Genomic DNA, 21,567 nt, shown 5'->3' on the forward strand with positions numbered 1-21,567 from the left:
TACTGAGGCTATATTCAACCGGACTCGACAAGATGCCTTCGCGGCCACCCGTGAACGACCAGACGCGCTCGTGGTTTGAGCCTGTTTCTCTCCATGACGATACTGATGTCGAGTAAGTTATTCCATATTACCATACCATCATATAATAACTCATCCCTCAGTATTGTCGCTGTCCCGCCCGTCGGCGCCCATAATAGAGAGACGTGGATAGCGCCTGGCGCGAAATTATCCTGGCTTGATGAAGAGCTACTACAGCATGTGCCTCGAGCACGAGTCCTACTGTATAACTATGGAGACCTACGTGACGACAAAATCGACACCTTGGGTCAACGACTGTTGAACCAACTCCATAGTGAGTGGACACATGAGGTTAGTTACATGTCATCGTCTTTTCACATCCAAGAGTAATTTAATAAACATTTCACTAGTCAACTCGACGTCCCATTTTTTTCATTTGCCACAGCACCGGTGGTCTCGTCGTTAAAGCAGCTCTGGCCATAGCATCACGAGAGGCGAGCCAGTCGACCTTAATCAACTGTCATGGTATCGCCTTCTTTGCAACTCCCCATCAAGGCTCGACCTATCTCTCTGCCGATGAGTACGCGGCTAGTATACGTCGACTCCTGCATCTGGATTGTGAGACCCCGGCAGCGCTCAGGATGCAGTTGCGTCCCCGTCAAGAGCACCTATGGCATCTGTCGAACCAGTTCAAAACCCTTTCGGCTGACATGAGGGTCTGGTCTTTTCTCGAAACTGTGGATTCAACTATGCAGGTGATCGACACCGAGACTCATAACATAATGGAGTTTCATGTGCCCATTACTTCGATTCGGTCGGGTTTGTTGGATATTGAGCATGAAAAAGAAGTGCCCATGGCAACGGACCATGCGGGGACGGCAACTTTCCATGGCCAGGAGTCTACACGAGATCGATTCCTCGATGAGCTTGCTAATGCTGTGGCCACTGCTGTTGAAATGTCCCAGCGCGAGGATATTCCGTTACGCGTGGAAGAGCAAGTCAAGGTTCAAATTAACGGCTTCTTCGAGGATACTGCACTGGGTGTCAGCGACGAAAGTCCGCTCAAGCTGTGGTCAACCAAAGTGTCCCTGACAGAGTACATCTCTCAGGGTCCGTCAGCTTGTCTTCGGGAGAGACTAGTTCGATTCCGACCCAGTGGCTTGGACCATTCACCAATGGGCAGTTATGGTAGATCTAGACCCGGTTCATCCTACGTTTCTCCTGGCTCCGACCTACACCATCCTCAAAGCCATCATGATGAGAAACCAAGGTTCCTGCAGGCCCCTATACCCTACAGGCCAATCTTTGAAGATCCATCCGATCCCTCTCCGAATATCCACATCACCGAAGCAGATATGGAGGGCTACTCGAGCGACTCACCAAATGAAAGCCCATATCCGCCACAGGAACTAAAACGAAAGAGCTCAATCACCAAGCTGGTGGAATTAATTCGACCTAAGCAATCCCACAGTCGGAGTGCTTCTGACAGCTCCCGGACAAATATTGAACAGTCACATTCGTAAGTAAACCACTGAGGCTTGCCGAAAACCAACAAATGTAAGCTAATAGATAACAGGACCTATTCTACATCACAACCAGTGCAATCTTCTTTCCTGGCAGTACCCGAGTCCACTCGTGATCACATCAACGAGAATGCCGACAAACCGGATATACCTCGAGCAGTTCCACGCTTCGATCGACCTGAGGCTGATACGGAGAAACTGATGTGGATTCATGTGCCATATACGCATACTGGCTGGGTGTCCCAAGTCATTCGCCGAGCATGTGAGGATAGGCAAGAGCCTAATTTGTAGGGCATATGAACTAACTCCACGGTTCTGCACATTGCTGACTATCTTTTGCAGTGTTCGGAAATTTATCAATGACGAAAATTGGTACAACCGGTTTAATAGAGCTCGTCACCTCGAGCCCCATGCACGTTTCGTCAAGCCCGCATGTATTCACTCCAGACAAATGGATATTTCACAAAGTCCTTCTGATCCTTCCAAGGATCCTCAGCTCGCTCTATATGTATGTTTCAAGTCCTCGATATGAATATCAGCACTAACATATATATTTGTCAGGTTCCCTACGTTAGTACTTTCAATTGACCCAGTACCCTTCTTCCGCACTGTACTAACTCACCCCAGCTCCACTGGGATACATATCGCAACCTAATCCAACGGCGTAAGGTGGTCGAAGATCGACTCAACCAAGGCCGATCCAAGCCCGTCCCAAGCCGGATCTCAAAGGCAAGCCTGGAAGCCCAACTCATCTGGAGCTATCTCGGCTGCGAACCTCCAGTGCATTTCCGCCGCACATTGGATCAATATGGGTATCCCAATCTACGCTCGACTATCGCTCGTGACGACGACCAGATGCTTTGGAAGCGCACTCGCAGACCGGCGCGCATTGATGAACAATTAAAAGAGTATCTGCAGTCTGCACAGGATGATCCCGATAACGAGGATATTGGCGAGTTTCTAGATGGCAATGTCCTGATGGTTGATCAGCTCTGGCTTTGGATTGTGGATCAAAAGACTGTTGTTACTTTCTTTCCGAATCAAGAGGCTGCGACCTCTGAGGGGAAGCTTTTTGAACAGTCGAACTTGCATCGCAGCATTTATAATGAGTTGAATGGGGATCTCTCGCGTCGGTTTGAGACGGCTGGTGACTTGGCTGCTCTTATCATGCTGCATGCTGTCACTGTTCTCCTGGATAAGACTCTCAATCATGATTTGCAGGTATTGCGAATCTTTGAGGAGTCAATCAGCATCTTGGTAGGTTCATCCCTTCGTGACAGCTCCTTGAGTGGATTATATTAACAAAATCAGACCGAATCAGTCACGAAGTCTTTCAAGCGCTTTCGAAATAGAGGCTTCACCAACCGCCCAGCAGATCATGACCGCACCGCAGATGGCAAGATCATGACAGCCGCGCAGCAAGATTACAAAGAATTGCAGGTTGCTCGTCGAAATCGAGAAGATCTATCCGTTCTGCTTGAGCTGCGTGACATCGAAGACGAGCTATCCACCATCCTAAAGCTGCTCGACCAACAAGACACCGTTATCAAAAATATGGTAAAATACTTCGGTAACAAAGGGTGCGGTAAATCATTCCTCGATACAGCACAGGAGCGGATCGACGAATATCGTTCACAAATCAATGAGATGAAAGAAAACAGCCATCTAGCGCAGAAAGCAGTGAGTTCCCACGTTCCCCGTTCACATCTTTTTTTCCTACTAACCAGCCAGGTGGAAACGCTCCTTGACCTCAAGCAGAAACAGGCAAATGTCGACGAAGCCAAGATGACTCGGTGGCAAGCTGAAGTTGCCCAAACGCAATCGCGAGCAGTGATGGTCTTCACCATATTCAGTGTTGTGTATGTCTACATACTCTCCAAAATTCAAGAATCAGTTCTGACAATTCAAGCTTCCTCCCTCTATCTTTCTTTACCTCCTTGTTTGGGATCAATGCCCGAGAATGGAGCGGGGAACAGGCAAACCCAACCCTAGGACAAATGTTCGAGATAGCAGGTCCGTTTCGCCTCAAACACTATATGAATACAGCAACTGACATTTTCCAGCCCCGGCATCCTTCGCAATAATCTTCCTGTCCCTCTTCATAGCCTTCAGCGAAACGCTACGCGATATCGTATCCAAAATGCACAAGATCGGCGCGGGCCTATCCAAGGACTTCATCCTGCATCCGATTAAATCATTCTTATGGGGTTCCGCTACAGGTAGAATACCTATTCATGTCGTGCCTGAGGACTCTGGGCTTAGGAAACGCTTCGATGAGTATCTGGGTTATGGGAGGCGGAATATGCAGCGTGATGAGGATATCTGGCGGCGGTGGCAGGGGGATCGGATTTCTGCGGGGAAGGGAAATAAGAAGGGGAAGTATGAGATAAATTCTGGATTTGATCGGAGACGCCCTGGGGAGGTTTAGTTTGTATGTTCTTTGTATGATTTTGTGTTTTCGGTGCCTATTTGATACCCTTTTATATCTTGGGCATACGCATAGTATAGCAACGTACAGGTTGATTTCTGACCATAGCAACAAGAGAGAGAAACGGTCTTCAGAATATTTTGTTTCTAAATTCGCAACATATATATATGTTCGTGTACTGAAGGAGATGCATAAATAAGGGCGAAGATAACAGACAGGGCATACCACGGTAGTCATTAGACATGATTTAAATGTATTCATCTCGCGTGCCAACCAAACACCATGAACAGAGACAGAATTTGATCACCTTGAAAGAAAACCGTTAACAGAGTGTCCAACACGATGGGGTATTTCAAAAGAATAGAAGTTCAAAAGGTCTGCGCTTCCACCGCAAAATGTTGGGGCGCATAAGCAATCGATATGTGTACAGATTGCGAGAATGAGGAGGGGAATTCCCTGAGGTTAGGACATTAGTCCTCTTGGAGGTTTGGAAGAAATGAGACTCCGAGCTCATTCGGAGGAAATGGACTCGACTGGGCAGCCATAAAAGGCTTATAGACAGTAAAAAAAAGGGTTGGAGAGAGGGGAAATGAAGAGGCGGAGTCAATGAGGCAGTGAACCCAGTGGCCTTTAGCCCTCAATAACAGGCAGCGGGGCAAGATTCATAGCTGAGCACTTCAGGATAGTCTGCACCATGCGACTAGAGTCCAATGGCTTGGACAAATAATCGTCCATACCGGCCTGTATGCACTTATCTCGATCCCCAAGCATAGCGTGTGCAGTGAGAGCAATAATCGGCGTACGAGGAAGCCCATTGAGCTTTTCATAGTGTCTGATATTCCCTGTGGCCTCAAACCCACCCATAACGGGCATCTGGACGTCCATGAGAACCACATCGTAGCGGTGGTGTTTGACCTCTTGCACAGCTTGGAGGCCATTTTCCACGACTGTTACCTCGTGATTGAATTTCTCAAGAATTCGGACGGCAACCTTTTGGTTCACGTCATTGTCCTCCGCTAAAAGAATTGATAACGACCGTGTGTAGCCTGATGGGGTCCGGGTTGGGCGGTTGCCGAGGGCAGGAAGAATGCCATTCCATAGATCAATGGGTCGGCAGGGCACTGTGATGTAGGATGCTATGCCGAGTTCACCGGCAGCTCTGAGCGCTAGGGATACAGTATGAGCTGTAATGACTAGTGGAATAGGTTGGAGGTCCGGGCAGGCTCGGAGTTTTGCGGCGATCTCCAAGTTTTCGATGAGGATTGCGTCGAAAGTGCAGACCCAATCACTTTTGAACTGGCCGCATTCTAGCTGCTCCTCTGTCACAATGACTGGCTCTATTCCGAGCTCAATGAGTACCGTAGCTATTGGGAAGCTGCGCGCAAGACCGTGGTCGAAGAACAGAACGCGTTGACCCCGGTGGGGGGCAAGCTGGTCCGCAAAGCTCGGCGGCGGCAGAGCTAGCTTCACTCGGCATGTAAATGAGAATGTACTGCCTTCTCCCATGTGCGAGGTTACCCAGATGTCACCGCCCATGAGAGAAACGAGCCTTTTCGAAATTGCGAGGCCTAAACCGGTCCCGCCAAAGCGACGAGTCATCGATCCATCAGCTTGCTGGAACTTGTCAAAGATCAAGGCAAGTTTGCTTTCGTCAATGCCGATTCCAGGGTCTGAGACTGAGAACTGGAATGTCGTTTCATCTGAGGCGCACTTGTCGTCCTGTACATGCTTTACCATGACTCTGATCTCGCCGTGGTCTGTGAATTTGATAGCATTGCCGACTAGGTTTAACATGACCTGCCGTAGTCGATATGCGTCTCCGATCAGATAATCTGGTACTTCTCCATCTACTGTGTAGACTAGACCCAAGGCCTTCTCATTAGTTTCCACAGAGAGGGCTTTCAGCACACTGAACACTGTTGCACCAAGACTGAATGGCGTCTTCTCAATAATCATATGATTAGCCTCGATTTTGGAGATGTCGAGGATGTCGTCAATGATAGTCAAGAGACTAATTGCAAGATTGTGTACCATATTCAGAGTCTCTCTCACGGGAGCTTGGAGGTCGTCAGTGTCGAGTGCCAGACTCGAAAGCCCAATTATCCCATTCATGGGCGTCCTGATCTCATGGCTACATTGTAGTTAGCACAAGCGAAAGAAAAGGAAATCCTATGAAACCGGGTAAAACGATCAACATACCTCATGTTAGCCAGAAATTCAGACTTGCTCCGATTTGCCAGCTCTGCTGCCTCACGCGCAGCGGTATTGCGCTGAATACTGTCGCGGAGACTCGAGATCATCTTGTTGATCTTTTGTTTCAAATCATCCATCTCTCCAGAGGCAGACACGGTAATCAATTTTGTGAAATCTCCACTCATCGCCGCCTCGGTGATCTCACCAAAGGCACGGACCTGAGAGGTCAGATTGTCTGCCATCGTGTTGACATCTTCACTGATCGATCTCCAAATTCCATGAGATCCCGCAACGTTGGCCTGGCCACCAAGTTTACCCCGGACACCCACATCCCTCGCCACGCCTTTGACTTCCCCCGCAAATTCTCCTAACCCGTCCATCATGCTATTGATCGTTTCTTTGAGAGTCAAGATCTCACCCTGGGCGTGAACCTCGATTTTGGTACTAAGATCGCCGCGCGCGATGGCCTGGGTCACGTTGGAGATTTGTCGGACTTGCAGAGTTAGGTTTTGCGCCATGGTATTGACGTTATCCGTCAAATCACGCCAGCGACCTTCGACATTTTCGACTTGCGCTTGTCCACCTAGCGTGCCGTCTGTTCCTACTTCGCGCGCGACTCGGCTGACCTCGAACGCAAACTGATTCAGCCGATCAACCATCGCATTTATCGTAAGCTTAAGATCCAAAATCTCGCCCTTCACATCCGCGGTCACCTTCTTCGTAAGATCACCACGTGCAACGGCGGTCGTGACATCGGCAATTTCGCGGACCTGCTGCGTAAGATTCGATGCCATCCGGTTGACGTTGTCCGTAAGATTCTTCCAAGTACCCTCAACGCCGTGCACAACAGCCTGGCCACCGAGCACACCGTCCGATCCGACCTCGCGAGCAACGCGACTAACCTCGAATGCGAATTCCCGCAGCTGATCGACCATCGAGTTGATGATATTCTTCAACAGCAAGATCTCGCCCTTACAATCCGCCTGCACCTTTCGCTGCAAATCACCCTTGGCAACCGCCGTCGTTACGGTGGTGATATCGCGGACTTGCGTGGTCAGATTGTTGGCCATGGCATTCACGTTGACAGTCAGTTCATGCCAAATTCCCTGATTGCCCTCGATCTTCGCCTGGCCACCCAATACACCCTCCGTGCCAACCTCCCTGGCCACTTTCGATACCTCCTGACTGAAAACCTGCAACTGATCCATCATGGTATTGATTGTCTGCTTGAAGGTAGCGATGTCAGGCGACATCTCGAGGGGGTGCATGCGGGCCCGCTGTGATAGATCGCCATGAGCGACCTGGGTAATGATCTCGCCGATCTCCCGTAGTTCTTTCTGGAATGCCTCATTGATGTGGGTGTGCTTGCGGAGTTCCTTCCGGAGGATTGAGCGTTCGTGTTCGATTTCCGCGATGGAGGAATGCGACTCGCGGCGGTAGATGAGTTCCTCGACGATGAGAGAGATGAATTCGCGGGGAACAGAGACTTCTGGACTCTGCTGATGCTGGAGAGCTGCTCGTGCTTGCATGAGATCTGCATCGCTCACCAGAGCTGGCCGAGCATCCACCATGGCAGCCATTGCCGGCAGCAGTCACAGTCTAGTTTCGATTCAAATCGGTTCAGGGCTCTCTAAGCGCGTAGTGACTATAAAAGCAAGTTGGCGACAGACTAGAATATCAGAGAGTCATGATCGTACCTACGTTGACAGGCGACGGAGGGGCGAACACGATGTGTTCCCCGCAAGCGCGGTATGCATTCCCGACGGCCAAGGTATTCCAGGAAAAGAACGAAACTCGGATTGAAAGAGCGAATCCAGATCAGGTACAAAAATGCACAAAAATGCAGGACTGGAATGCCGAAATGATCTAGTGACGCGAGGGAAAGGGTCCAGGCGGAGAGGATTCAAGAGCCCGAGAGAAGAACAGCAGTACCCATGGTTAATTGCGGTGCCCGACCACTTACATCGGCTGACGTTGGCTATTGGAATCCTTTACTACAACATATACTCTCTATCGCTATTAATTCCCATCATTGCGTGTATCATGCGCGTCTGAAGTCGTATTCGCCCGTCGCCTCAGTCTAGACCCTCCTTGGTCTTATGACTCTATAGACTGCACAAAACAGCCGACCCGCGTGGCCAATCAGTTGGTTTGCTAATATATGGGGTACGTGAAAATATGGAATGTTTCCCCTATACTTCGTAAGGAATACTTTCTAGCGAGACTGTTAGGAGCTTCAGTAGATCTATGAGGGGACATTGTCGATCCCGAAAAAGACATGATTCAGCAAGCCGTATCAGATGGGACTTTATTGGAATACATGATATAATACAGAGGAACCTTTTTTGTCAAGCCCCAGGGAGGAGAGGAGAGGAGAGAGAGAGTCGGAGATCAGAACACGTCCAAAAGAATACAGGTATGGGGAAAAAAACATGAAAGAAGATGAACACCAAATAAGACACAAAGAAAAGACATTACACAAACATCCGAGTATCAGAACAGGCTACGATGCAAAGAAGAGCGCTCGAGGTAATTCTTTAGGGGAATAGGGTTAGGGGCTTTAGAACATGCCGCCGCCCATGCCACCCATACCGCCCATACCGCCCATACCGCCCATGCCACCACCAGGAGGGGCAGGGCCCTTCTCCTCGGGAGCATCGACAATGGCGACCTCGGTAGTACCGAGGAGGGAGGCGACACCGCTGGCGTCAACCAGGGCGGTGCGGACAACCTTCAGGGGATCGACGATACCGGCAGCAATCATATCAACATATTGGCTGGTGGCACTGTCGTATCCGCGGTTGAAGTCCTTGGCGTACTCGTCGGTCAGCTTGCCGACAATGACGGAGCCCTCGAGTCCGGCGTTCTCAACAATGGTACGGGCAGGGCGGCAGATGGCCCGCTTGATGATGCTGACACCGAGCTGCTGATCGAAGTTGGCGGGCTTGACACCAGCAAGGCCGTTGGCGGAGGCCTTGAGCAGAGCGGTACCACCACCGGGGAGGATACCCTCCTCAACGGCAGCGCGGGTGGCGTTAAGGGCGTCCACGACACGGTCCTTCTTCTCACCGACCTCAACCTCAGAGGAACCACCGACCTTGATGACGGCGACACCACCGGAGAGCTTGGCAAGGCGCTCCTGCAGCTTCTCCTTCTCATACTCGGAGGTGGTGGGGTCTGCCATAACACCGCGGATCTGCTCGCAGCGCTGGGAGATGTTGTCCTTGCTACCATCACCGTTGAGGATAATGGTGTCCTCCTTAGTGATGGTGATGGCACCAGTGGAGCCAAGCATCTCGGGGGTGAGCTTCTCGAGCTTGATGTCGAGCTCATCGGTGAAGACAGTACCGTTGGTGAGAACAGCGAGATCACCGAGGATGCTCTTGCGGTTGTCACCGAAGCCGGGGGCCTTGACGGCGGCGACCTGGAGCTGACCACGGAGCTTGTTCAGGATGCAGACGGCAAGAGCCTCGCCCTCAATGTCCTCGGCAATAATGACCAGAGGGCGGCGGAGGGTGGTGGAGGCCTCGAGGGCGGGGAGAATGTCCTGGACAGCGGAGATCTTCTTCTCGGAGAGCAGGATCAAGGGCTTCTCGAACTCGACCTTCTGGGACTTGGGGTCGGTGATGAAGTAGGGGGGAGGTGTAACCACGGTCGAAGCGCATACCCTCGGTGACCTCAAGCTCGTCATCCAGAGTCTTGCCCTCCTTCACGGTGATAACACCCTCCTTGCCAACACGCTCCATGGCGGTGGAGATGAGCTTGCCGACGTGGGTGTCACCGTTGGCGGAGATGGTGGCCACCTGGGCAATCTCCTCACCGGTGGTAATAGGGCGGGCGTTAGCCTGGAGGTATTCCACAACGTCCTCGACTGCAGCCTGGATACCGCGGCGCAGGTCCATAGGATTGCAGCCAGCGGCAACGTTCTTGACGGTCTCGGAGAAGATGGCGCGGGAAAGGACAGTGGCGGTAGTGGTACCGTCACCAGCAACCTCGTTGGTCTTGGAGGCAACATCCTGAATGAGGCGGACACCGAGGTTCTCGAACTTGTCCTGAAGAGTGATGGCCTTGGCGACAGTTACACCGTCTAGGGAATAATTAGTCTTTTTGCTAGTGGCCAAGTGTCTGTCTTGATGGGAATCTTACCCTTGGTGATCTTGGGGGAGCCGTAGGGGGAATCGATCAGGACATTGCGACCTTTGGGACCGAGTGTGGAGGTAACAGCCTTAGCAAGAGTGTCAACACCCTTGAGGAGGCTGGCACGAGCTTCAACGCCAAACTTGATCTCCTAGTTGCTGTTAGCAAGGGGAACGGTCAAACGCTTCGGAATGGACGGAACAGAGTGTCAATTGCAGAGCAGGATGATCCCGCGGGTAATTGTCAATCCAACGCACCTTGTGAGCAAAACGCTGCTGCTGGAGGTTCAATGTTGAGCGATAGAAAGGAGCACGCTTGGAAGCGGCCGACAGGACGGATGTCCGGGTAGAGAGAGCGCGCTGCATGGCTGGAAACAACGGGATTAAAAGGATTAAAAGAAGAGAGAAATACAACAACCCAGGAGAAATCGGGGGTTTGAAGTGGGAAAAAGAAAAGAGATGGAGAAAGCTGGGGGAGAGATGAAGCTAAAGTCTCGAAAATTTTCCAGGCGCTTCCTTCATCCCCAGAGCTTGGCGGCAGAAACAGCTAGAACCATCACGTGAGCCGGAAGAACGGACCTAGATCGGCAGTGGAAATATTGTAGATATTGTGGTGTTATAGCAGATTATTAGATTGAGAATGTGATGTAGAATGGTAGTTTAGATCATTTAGTCTAAATTCAAAAGGCCATGAAGAGAGAGCATTCCTACGTGATGCATAGATCCAAGCCGATGTGTTCATATATATACCTCGGAAAGCTACTCCGTACATATATCCGGTGTTCGGCAACCTTCTATATACTAGCGAATTAGCGACTTCGCTTTTATCATCAGTGAGAACCCACCATTAACCTACAAGGTACTTTAAAAAAAAGATGATACGATATGGTCTTATTGATGTAACTAACTACCGGGCTCCCCGCAGGGGGCCAACGAGCAACGCATGAAAGAAGCGCTGGGGTACAACTTCAGATAACACATGACTCCATGCCACGCAAGAATTATTATCCGGAGTTGCACCCGTTGAATCGGGATCGATGCTCACCCATCTCCTCCGACCAACCAGCGAGAAAAGGAAAAAAAGGAAAAACAAAAGCAAAGAAAAGCAAAGAAAAGTCAAAGAAAGGAGGAAATAAGAAAAAAGCCTCAGAAGGCACTGGGGAAAAGCATTGAAAAGTAACAGAGCAACCAGGAACCATGACGAACGACCCAGGAAATCAAAATTCCTGGACCTCTTCACCCTCGTACCCATAGTACCGAGGAGGCTCTACGTCAGGAACGGACGCAAACAGTTCATCGTCGGGAATGAACTGGTTGTCAAAACCACTGGTATTGAGGTAGCTGCACATTGGGTCAAATTGCAATTCGGAGGGGATATCAAACTGTGAATACGGTGCTGTGAGATCCACATCATCAAAAGCACAGGCTCCAGCAAGATCAGCGTCAGAAATCGGAATATCAAATGGGCTTGGGCCATTGGATGGGTAAGAGATGTTGTTCCCAAACAAAGTGGTGGGGTCAGGCGAAAAAGGCCCAACGGAGTGCATGTAAGTACGGTAGGATGGCTGACGGGGTGGCATGTTGGTGATAGCGCGCAACGGGTTGGTTGAGGCCATAGGCTCCCGGAAAGTTGCAGAGCCACCAAGGTAGCGGTCAACACTTGCCAGGCGCTCTCGGCCTAGCTTGAGTGTCACAATCTTTGACTTCTTAGCCGCTTGAGTAGTGACGTGGCTGCTTTCAGTTGAGTCCTCGTCCTCGTTCTCTTCAGAACTAGCCGATTCGTCGTCAACCTCACAGTCGTCGCCAGCGAAGTCACGCAGCCATTCCGCTCCAACACACAGCAGCTTCTGGGAGTCACCGCTCTCGGATTGTTCTCGCTCTCCACGCAGCTTAGGAGCAGCGGAGACCTTGCCCTTCTTCTTGTTCTTTGTAGGCTGCTTCTTCTTGATAGGGTACACATCGTCGTCGGATTCCTCAACGGATGGCGACCGGCGTCGGCGCTTTCCGCTGCGAGTGCTTGGTGGTTCGTCCTTTGGAGGAGACAACGCCTCCTTCTTGTTTTTGTCGTTCTTGTTATAGCAACTCGCTGCACGTTTCAGTGGAGGCGGATTTGGCTTATCCTGCTCCTCCCGCTTGGCGCGCAGCTTAGACAAATGCTGAACAATCGCACCCTCCGTGAACTTCTCTCCCAAAACTTCCGCGACCTCCTTCCAGGGAATCTTCACGCTGAGCTTATTGCAGGCATACTGGATGGCCAACAGAAGCCGAATGTCGGTATCCACTATTTCAGTCAAATGTCAGCATAATCCATTGGCAAATCCTCTGCTTGAATACAAGTCTATGTGACAACAATATATCTTTCCATGATGTTCCCAGTTGGACAACATCCCCGAATAGAAAGATGGAACAAGGTTGGGAACTTACCATCCCAGCGAACCAGTGTCCGTTGGCGCCGGCTGCTGATTTGGCGCTTGCCCTGGCTTTCTTCCTCCCTGCGGGCCTCTTCAGCCTCTAGCGCCTTGCTCTGTTCAGCAACTTGTTTCCGGAGCCTTTCGAGCTCAGCAAGGTCCGCCTCATTGTCGCGCTTTCGGGTACCGGCTTTTTTCTTGATCGGCATGTTGGATGGACGATTCCTTTATATCCTTCTGCACAATATCATCATTAGCATTTGTGCTCACAAGAAAGAAAATGAATCTGGAATATATGGACGGGGCGTGAGGTAGGTGACTGGGCACGGCCAATGTGTTGTTGCATTGCTGTCAAACTCCGATAAAGCAGAAAGATGGATCAAACACAGTGAACACACAGTGTTCACAATGAGAATGGGTTTGCAGTATGCATTTGGATGGAATATGGTATCGCGCACCGCCCGAGCAGGGTATGTTAAGATAAATATGCAGATAGTGACAAGGCTAACCATGACTGCAGGATCTTAGAGCGTGGCCCAAAGAAGCTTTTCAGAATGCCCATGCTCAGAGCAACTGATGGCCGATACCCTAGTGATGCTGCATGCGATTTCAACATCCTCCATTTCCGAGAAGGGCATGGGACCAACGATGGTCTCATGCAATTGTGGATTAATACCACCCATCCCCAATACCATGTACTGGGGATGACGGTACACACAATATATCCGATCGAAAATTGCAAGATTCTCAACTTGTTGGACGACTTGTGCCACTCATGCCCAGACGCCATGCAATTGAGATGAGCTTGCCAGATGTTGGGCATTGATATGCACAACCCGATCATCGGCAAAGGCAATGGGTCATGGCTAAGCACTGGATGGCATCGGAGCTCTCAACAACCACAGTGTGCCACAGGACCTCATGCCAATGATGCACAGAAGCAATAGCTCTATGGTAGGAAGTGGGGATGTGCTAGGGAAACCAATGGACTATCACCAGTACAAAACTGGGCTACTCACCTGGTGGATATGATAAAAAGGCACTGTCGATTCGAGATGCTTTGGTATCGAAGCACAGAAAGATGGGGAATGTTGTGGACGATGGGAGATGGATGGAGGTTGATGAGAATGAAGAGCAAGTGAGAGAGATGGTGACCAACAGGAGTGGTGGGGGATGGCAAATGCTCTTGAGCAACGGACCGCCTTGAAACACTTTTGTGTTGTTGCCTTCGGGTGCTTGTTTGGCTCTTGGTTTCGAGGTCAAGCACGTGTATTGTACACGGCTGGTCAACCCGAATCGGATTTTCATACCCTGCACCACAAGCAGGCATATTGTATTCCTTCTTATGCACAGCAAGCCCTGCTTCTTGGGGTCTATATTCCTATTTACACGTGCTGATACATCTGATCTAGCACTTCGAAGCTGCGAAGACGCATCGTGGCTGCGAGACTTACATTCGAGCCGGAGGCGATACGCAGTTTGCCCCTCTTGTTACGAAAGATCTATATAACTTCACGACAACGCTTCTACACTCCACCACCCTCGACGAAAAAACCGAAGAACACAGAATACAATTATTGATGAGCCAACAGCATAGCGATTATGACTGTACGAATCGAATGCTGTTTGGCTGGATGATATGGTGTGTCGTATTGTATAGTGACGAACGATCTATCTTTGCGACATCCACCACCTCGGAGAAAGATATGAAAAGAACAGAATGCAATTATTATAGACCCAATGGCGAATAGCGATATAATTTTACGAATCGGGCGTTTTGGGGTAGAACAACATGGTGTGTCGCGTGGTGTAGTGTTCTTTGTACAAGGATGTAGTCGAAATAAACGCTAGTGACATGAAGCCCTAGAGGTGACACTACTTATCAATATACGTCGGATAAACGTCGGATAAATATTTTCCCTCGACCAGACCTACCCCAATATCACGTGACTTCTAGGCACCAAATATTCCAACCGCGTAAATTCTCACCGCTTTTCTAGCCACCGCCTTCCGAAGGTAGACTGCTCCCCACGTGATCCTGTCATCCCGATCCTCCGAAGTCGAACGCTTCCAAACTCACCCGAACCGTTTTCACCCCTTCAATCGAATCATACCTCCACATTCTCTTCAAAATGACTGCTGCCTGGAAAGCCGCCGGTTTGACGTACGCGTTCACGAATGCTCTTCCGAATCAATGCTAACCACGACCCCAGCTACAACCGCTACCTGGCCATCGCCGCCCGCACGGTGCGCCGCTCCTTGAAGGAAGCCCCTCGTCTCGCCTCTGAGCGCCGCGGAGTCATGGACCTCCGTTTCGCCAAGTGGGATGTAAGTGAACCTCCCGAGCTCTATGCGGAATTTTGACTGATGACAATGTTCCGACGAACAGAACGGCAAGCAGGGTGAAGTGAAGTCTCTCGCCCAAGCCAACAACGAGGCCATCGCCAAGGCTGCTGAGAAATAAGCCTTGTTCCCCCTAACCTGAGAGAATCGAGCTTGGAGATATGCAGGACCCGAGTGTGACGGACTTGAGCGAGTTTTTGGTCCGGGGGAGGCATTGAAATGTACATGTGTAGCAATACCGGCCTGTCTGGTTGGGCAGAGCTTAGAAATCCCACTGGTCTTTGTTTTCACATGACCCATAAGCTGTTAGTTAAAACTTCTGTAAGAATTCTCATATTGCCCGGGCGTGGCCGGTCAGATGTTGCACGTCACCTCTAGGCCCGGTTGTCGACTTCCCGACTCGCTTTTTCCTCCGCTCACATCCCCGCCTCCCCCTCGATTTGATCTCTCGAAACACGTCCGGCAGCACGAGACTTGTTTGAAGTCCTGTAATAGAACCAGCACTGTGGAAAGAACTTGGGATTACTCGCGATGCTGCCGAATAACGAGATTCGCTTTCGCCGTCCGCGGTTCGTTGAGCAGTCCGCACCCCGCGACATTACAGCCGAATTTACAAAAGCCGCAGCGAGTAAGCATACTACCCGAAAGCTTCGATTAAGTGTCTAATTATTTGTACTTGTAGAGCTAAATGCAGGGCAGCTCGTGAAAGATGAGACATTCACCCTATTCGAGGCTGTGGGCGCGTTGGAGGTGCGTCGGCTTTCTCACCGGATGTGAAACGTGCGACAAGAATTGCAGCTGACGACGATCGAACCCGCACAGATTATGGACTCAAGGATGGACAGTGGCTACATAGCCCCCGGAGAAAATCTTGCGCAGGCGCTGGAAGACGACTACGACGTACGGCGGCCGCTGACACCAGAGGAAGTCGTTGGCTTGATGGACCAGTTGCTGTGCCACGAGGTGGGAGATGATATCGCACATATGAAGACGGCAGTTTGCTGACTTAATTGCAGGTGGCGTGGCATAAGGGACATCCTCTATCGCAGACGCTATTCACGTCAATTTATCTCGATAAATTGATGTGGCCGGTGCCCAAAACCATGAACGACGCTCGATTTGACTGTGTACCAAGTGATGCTCCTTTGGTTAACCTCGTCTTGAGAGCTTATTGTCTTGCATTAGTGAAAGCTTGTGATTTTGTGCATGTCCGAGTGGCCACTGAATATTATTATGAGGTTAGTAGGCTGGCTCGCCAACTTCTTTGACTGTCGCTAATGCCACCCGCGAACTAGGAAGAGGATTTTGTCAGTCAATTATACAATCGCAATCTTCTGTCTGCCTTCGATATATCCGACTTTCACCGCCTGCTGGACCAGGCGGTTGCCTGGGTTGCGGAACAGACCGATATTGACCAGAAGCTCAAGGATGCCATCCATTGCAGACTAGTGTTTCGGCGTGAGTTTTTGTCTGCACTACATCAGGATGTTGAAGTTCTTGAAACCAGATCTGTGGAAAATTTCACCTCGTGTATAACGCAACTTCGACCTCTGACAGAGACTGTCGCGCTGGGAAAGCCGGTGCCAGATGCCTTCAGCTTGAAGATTCAACGAAAGCTGGCTAGCACAGTGCCACCTCGTCCGATGGTTAATATTACCTCCGATGACGCGCTCACACATCTGAAACGACTGTGCCAAGATGCGATAGACATGCAGCAGATGCTGGATTATACCGGTCCCAGCAATTTCAAGGTATGTACTCTTGAACTTGAGTGTAGTTCTGGCTCTGACTTGTATTACAGACTGCCGTATGGACTTTGCTCTCTCGAAAACCACAGCCGTCAATTTATATTCGTTGTCTTCTTCAGGCATTGATTGTCAGCAACATGACGATCCTCGGTACCGTACCTGTGAATGAGTTTTTACACGATGAGCTCGCGGAACTCGTCTTACCTGCTAGTATTTTACTCGAGGCTAACATTGAAGAAGTGGAAGTGCCGTCTGATCCTCGGTTCCAGATTGCCCGGAAGATGGATGGTTTCATGAAGCGATTCGCCCAGGTTAGTGAACATGTAGATCATGACATGTCCCATTTGCTAACCCTCACAGCCATTTGTTGATACTGTGCGATGCGCATGTCTCAATAGGTGTCGCATGCGCCGAACACTCTGCCATACTCTTGTCGATTGGGATAATCTACAGATCGAGGTGAGTCCTGCCTCGTGTCTCTTTGCTATTTGAGTATTAATGCTGATTTAATGTAGGCAGAAGAAATGGACCTCGAGCTCCGCACTTTGAGTGGGGAACCACCTCTGCAATTCCAAGGCGGCGAACCGACCTGGTCTTTCCCACTTAGTAGCTGGGCCTATCACCAGAAGCTCCTCCAGTTCCGACTCATTCTCCAGATGGGCTTTGAGTTGTCGATCTACTCCCCGGAAGAGCTACCGGGCATGTACTGGTATCTTTCTCATATTTGCTCTACACATCTCGGCCATATTGATCGCATTCGCACGTTTACTGTGGCTGCACGAAAACGCAACTTGATGTCTACTGACGAGCACTCTGGGAGTTCCTCTCGACATGCATCCGCGTTCCACCGATCGTTCCACGTGCTAGAAAGGTTGACTACGCATATCATTGCGGTGGATGCATTTGCGATTGCTCTACATGCATTGTATGTTGTATTGGCTCGGCACAACGTGCTCCCGTCTGCTTCGTCTCCCCAAGCATATTCCAGCGACCGACTCCGGTATGAAATCCGCATGAAACCGTTCATCCCTATCACATTGCCAGAATTGGTTCCATACGAGGAATACCAGCGCGAGGCAGCTCTCGAAGGTGATTCCGACGCCACCATTTTGGAGCGTGCCTCGAAAGCCATCACCGAAGCGCGCAAGGCGTGGGAGGCGACCCTTGCCAATGGGACATTTATTGATGACCCGTCCGCACCAACTCAACCGAAACCGTCAGCCATTGAAGAGGATTGGAAGTGTGACACGAAGAACACCATGCGTGCCTGCATTGGAACTAGTCTTGCTATTGATGCGGTCAAGAAGGCTCTCTCTGCGACATCTACCGACGACAAAACTCTCAACTTGGAGGTGACTGTGCCCGAGGTTGGATCTAAGTTTCGTTGGCATGACTGGTGGGTGGTCCCGCAGGTGTCTGAGAAGAAGTCTAAGGCGTGAATGATAGAGGCATATACGTGTTTGATTTCCTAGTAGTTATGATGTACGAGTGATACCTTTTATTCGCTATAGAAATGAAAGTAATCAAGTATATATCCCCATGTCATAGTAACTTGAAGTATATTAAATCAACAAATCCACAAATCAACCAAATCAGGTCACATCCGTAGCGAACGGGAACATCCGCTGGGTTATGAAATCATCTGCCTCTGGGCAATTTCACAACTCTTTTCCACCCTTCACCTTCCAAGATTGAATCCGACATCCCAATCCGACATCCCAATTCTACACATACCTTGGCACTGTCAAGAAGTGTCCTTTCGCATTCCTTATTTTGTTCCCAAGGGTTTCCCTGTTTTGCAGGACAATCCGGGGCAGCTCACGGACCTCCGATGATAGGCACTGTTGGACGCATCAATCGCTCCAGGGCCGGTCGTTTCTATTGAATTCATTATTGGCGCCATTCCGACTGGTCAGCACCAGAGCTGTCCATTTTCAGCCCTCACCTCGATCTACGTCTTCCTATGCCGCTCCCTCTTATTGCCCGGTCGCCGCAGGCAGCCCTTTCCATAATTCCTTTGCCGATCACGGGGATCCGATTGTGAAGAAAAAAAAGATACAAAGTCCACATTATGCCAACTTACCCTATCCGTCGCCGCCCGCGCGAGTGCAAGACATGTCTCCCATGCCGAGCGAGCAAGGTCCGCTGCGATCGCAACGTCCCCTGCGGCAATTGCACCAAACGAAACTTCCCCTGCTCCTACGGTCGTCCGTCCTCTACGAAACACCCCCCTCCTGCTACCGTCGCCACTGCTTCCTCCACCCCATTACAGCAGTCTACGTTCGCCTCCCCCACGAACCCCCCGTATACCAGCTCAGCTCCCACAACTGATGGCTCATATGCCGATCACCCCTCGAGCACTAGCGCCGATCCGGATTTACCGGACATAATTGATATCTCCCAGGCGGAGTGGGATGAAATTAACAACAAGATGGTCGCAATGGAACAGATCCTCGGCAGTCTGCACTCGCTCTTCCAAACACACTCGACTCACAAGCCGCCCGAGCCAGAGCGAGAGCCAGAGCGAGAACCAGAGCGAGAATCAGAACCAGAACCGGTCGAACCAAAAGGTTCCACCCGGTCGGAAGGTGTCTACGGGTCGAATGTCTTGAAGACGGGCGCGGTACATCTGGGGTCGCGGTCGGCCCTGGTTGATATTTTGGACAAATCAAAGCGGTCGGAGGACACAGCGCAGGCGCTGCCCCAGGATGATCTTCTTGCCGAACTGGCTTTGGGGAATGAGTCGGCTGCATACCCCTTTGTGGATTTGTGGACCTCTGACCCGTTCACCTTCAATATCGCCGGTGTTTGTGCGGTTCTCCCGGAAGACGGCCGGTGTTTGGAGTAAGCCGGAGATCTGTGGTATTCTGCGATGCATGCTAATTCCAATTGTCAGGTTCCTGGCGTTTTATCAAGATATCGGTGCAGTTTTATACCCAGTACTTTCAGACACTGCACAACTAGGACGACATACTAAACGACTTCTCGATAATCGACGACGAGCAGGGGGTGTTTATAAAGCCGATGCCAACGGATTACTGAAACCATTCGGGATGCCGTTGGCTTTTCTCAGTCTCCTTTTTGCGGTTCTTGCATCGGGGTGCCAGCTGTCTGGCATCCCGGAAAGCGACCGTGAGTTGACCTCATGGGTATACGGTGCGTCGCATTCTAGGAAGGTCGGAAGTGCTGTACTGACTTTCTCCAGTTTCGTGTGCGTATCAATGCCTTCGAATGTTGAATTATGTCTCGCAACCCAGTGTCGAAGTAATTCAGATTCTTCTCATCATTAGCAATGTACTTTCATACAATATGAATGCAGGTGCATCATACACTTTGCTTGGTACGTGGGGGTGTTTCCAATGAGATGGTCAAGCTAACACAATATCAGGTATGACGGAGCGAATGTGTCTTGTTCTCGGGCTCCATGTTGAGTCGAGCGGGTTCTCACTCGCAGAGCAGGAAGTGCGAAGGCGCGTCTGGTAGGTAGCCATTTTGCTCTTTTGGTTAATCTAAAGCTCACATTTCCTAGGTGGACCATGGCCTTCCAGAACAGCCATTTCTCACTTGCCTATGACCGACCATCGATCACTATGGTCAGCCAGCCCGAAATTCCATTCGATCCTAAATCAATGCCGGGCCACCGCTCATATTTCGAGACTCTGTGTCGCATTGTATCCTTGTCATTGGAAGTCCTGCGGTCGCGTATGTATCCCGGATCATCTCAATTACGTGTCCATGAGATCCGGGAGTATAAACAACAAATCCAGCGCATGCTCGCTGAAGCGACTTCTCATCTGCGGTATCGCGACAACTGTCGGTCTCTAGCCGAGCATATTGAGCGAACCGAATTGCGCTTGCACTCTTCCTATCTTCTCTCTGTCTTGTGTCGCGTCTCCCTTGACCCACATTCCCATCTGGACGCACCGCGTCGCGCAATGATCCGCGAAGACTGTATCGATAGCCTAGTCAACACAATCGACGCGTTTGTCGAATTGCACGAGATCAATTCTCACTGCTCACGGTCCTGGATCAGTCTGCAGCGAAGCATTGCATCGGCGTTTCTGCTCGTTGCAAATGACGACAGCCCCCAGACCTGGCAGCTGATCGACAGGCTGGAGATGGTACTAGCGGACCATGTCTATGCAGACGATGAGATGAACCAGAACAACCGCACCGACTCCGCCAAGCATCTGTCTTCGTCGCTCCGTGCCCTGCGTGAGATCCGTCAGGCCTTCAGCGCTCGCACGAATCGTTCGACGGGGCAAGCATCCAGCACCACATATTCCCCACTTGTGTTGCCTTCCCCTCCCTCTCTCGAACCCAGCCCCAGCATGCCGTCCACCAATGCAGGTCTGCAGCCGATGGAAGGGTTGAGCATGCGGAATATCCTTGGTCGGGTTTCGGACGTGATGTTGTTCCCCAGCATGAGCGGGGGCAACCCAATAGTGTAACTGCTTCATATATTGCGGATTTTGGTTCGGTTTCCCGTGCTGGCGTTTGGGGAACGTGGGAACGTGGGAAATATCGGGAATATACAATCGTCGAATACCTCGGGATTTCCTAGGTCAGCGTCTTCTATATACATACCCCCCTCACCTACCCCGTGGGGAAGAATGCGATATAGAAATCCTTCCAAATATAAGGAAGGTCCTGGATATTTGCAGTCAAACTTGTATGAAGTGGAAAGTCGAGAGTCGAAAGTCGAAGAAGTCAAGTCCTCAGAATCGGCACATTCCCGTTTAGATGTCTGCTCGAGTGCCGGGATATTCG

General features: G+C 50.6%; 9 protein-coding genes across 9 annotated transcripts; 6 read left to right on the forward strand and 3 right to left on the reverse strand.

Annotated features, from left to right (window-relative positions):
- Positions 1 to 32: 32 nt before the first annotated feature.
- Positions 33 to 3,969, forward strand: N7518_008904 (uncharacterized protein; the record flags this gene model as incomplete). Its single annotated transcript, XM_057189831.1, has 11 exons — positions 33 to 112; positions 162 to 369; positions 429 to 1,537; positions 1,595 to 1,828; positions 1,884 to 2,049; positions 2,103 to 2,111; positions 2,169 to 2,798; positions 2,853 to 3,221; positions 3,273 to 3,400; positions 3,451 to 3,554; positions 3,605 to 3,969. 11 exons carry the CDS (start codon positions 33 to 35, stop codon positions 3,967 to 3,969), a joined length of 3,402 nt encoding a protein of 1,133 aa, XP_057041534.1.
- A 630-nt stretch (positions 3,970 to 4,599) lies between these two features.
- N7518_008905 (uncharacterized protein) lies at positions 4,600 to 7,742 on the reverse strand (the record flags this gene model as incomplete). Its single annotated transcript, XM_057189832.1, has 2 exons — positions 4,600 to 6,100; positions 6,169 to 7,742. The coding sequence occupies 2 exons, from the start codon at positions 7,740 to 7,742 to the stop codon at positions 4,600 to 4,602; spliced, it is 3,075 nt and encodes a 1,024-aa protein (XP_057041535.1).
- A 980-nt stretch (positions 7,743 to 8,722) lies between these two features.
- On the reverse strand, positions 8,723 to 10,671 carry hsp60 (chaperone ATPase HSP60; the record flags this gene model as incomplete). Its single annotated transcript, XM_057189833.1, has 4 exons — positions 10,557 to 10,671; positions 10,309 to 10,450; positions 9,840 to 10,249; positions 8,723 to 9,775 (listed from the first exon to the last, which is right to left on the reverse strand). The coding sequence occupies exons 1-4, from the start codon at positions 10,662 to 10,664 to the stop codon at positions 8,723 to 8,725; spliced, it is 1,713 nt and encodes a 570-aa protein (XP_057041536.1). The 5' UTR covers positions 10,665 to 10,671.
- Positions 10,672 to 11,515: 844 nt separating this feature from the next.
- On the reverse strand, positions 11,516 to 12,915 carry N7518_008907 (uncharacterized protein; the record flags this gene model as incomplete). Its single annotated transcript, XM_057189834.1, has 2 exons — positions 11,516 to 12,579; positions 12,723 to 12,915. 2 exons carry the CDS (start codon positions 12,913 to 12,915, stop codon positions 11,516 to 11,518), a joined length of 1,257 nt encoding a protein of 418 aa, XP_057041537.1.
- Positions 12,916 to 13,120: 205 nt separating this feature from the next.
- On the forward strand, positions 13,121 to 13,509 carry N7518_008908 (uncharacterized protein; the record flags this gene model as incomplete). Its single annotated transcript, XM_057189835.1, has 2 exons — positions 13,121 to 13,176; positions 13,227 to 13,509. The coding sequence occupies 2 exons, from the start codon at positions 13,121 to 13,123 to the stop codon at positions 13,507 to 13,509; spliced, it is 339 nt and encodes a 112-aa protein (XP_057041538.1).
- A 1,329-nt stretch (positions 13,510 to 14,838) lies between these two features.
- N7518_008909 (ATP synthase subunit epsilon family protein) lies at positions 14,839 to 15,170 on the forward strand (the record flags this gene model as incomplete). The annotated part of the gene is made up of 3 exons (XM_057189836.1): positions 14,839 to 14,870; positions 14,920 to 15,034; positions 15,096 to 15,170. The coding sequence occupies 3 exons, from the start codon at positions 14,839 to 14,841 to the stop codon at positions 15,168 to 15,170; spliced, it is 222 nt and encodes a 73-aa protein (XP_057041539.1).
- A 98-nt stretch (positions 15,171 to 15,268) lies between these two features.
- Positions 15,269 to 15,531, forward strand: N7518_008910 (uncharacterized protein; the record flags this gene model as incomplete). Its single annotated transcript, XM_057189837.1, has 2 exons — positions 15,269 to 15,395; positions 15,428 to 15,531. 2 exons carry the CDS (start codon positions 15,269 to 15,271, stop codon positions 15,529 to 15,531), a joined length of 231 nt encoding a protein of 76 aa, XP_057041540.1.
- A 49-nt stretch (positions 15,532 to 15,580) lies between these two features.
- N7518_008911 (N-alpha-acetyltransferase 35, NatC auxiliary subunit) lies at positions 15,581 to 18,236 on the forward strand (the record flags this gene model as incomplete). The annotated part of the gene is made up of 8 exons (XM_057189838.1): positions 15,581 to 15,677; positions 15,732 to 15,799; positions 15,872 to 16,012; positions 16,066 to 16,287; positions 16,345 to 16,800; positions 16,851 to 17,108; positions 17,158 to 17,256; positions 17,313 to 18,236. The coding sequence occupies 8 exons, from the start codon at positions 15,581 to 15,583 to the stop codon at positions 18,234 to 18,236; spliced, it is 2,265 nt and encodes a 754-aa protein (XP_057041541.1).
- A 632-nt stretch (positions 18,237 to 18,868) lies between these two features.
- On the forward strand, positions 18,869 to 21,248 carry N7518_008912 (transcriptional regulator family TF; the record flags this gene model as incomplete). Its single annotated transcript, XM_057189839.1, has 5 exons — positions 18,869 to 19,641; positions 19,694 to 19,953; positions 20,003 to 20,137; positions 20,186 to 20,276; positions 20,327 to 21,248. 5 exons carry the CDS (start codon positions 18,869 to 18,871, stop codon positions 21,246 to 21,248), a joined length of 2,181 nt encoding a protein of 726 aa, XP_057041542.1.
- Between the last annotated feature and the right edge of the window lie 319 nt (positions 21,249 to 21,567).

This window comes from Penicillium psychrosexuale (genome assembly GCF_028828465.1).
Source record: "Penicillium psychrosexuale strain IBT 29551 chromosome Unknown utg000004l, whole genome shotgun sequence".
NCBI classification, from domain to species: domain Eukaryota; kingdom Fungi; phylum Ascomycota; class Eurotiomycetes; order Eurotiales; family Aspergillaceae; genus Penicillium; species Penicillium psychrosexuale.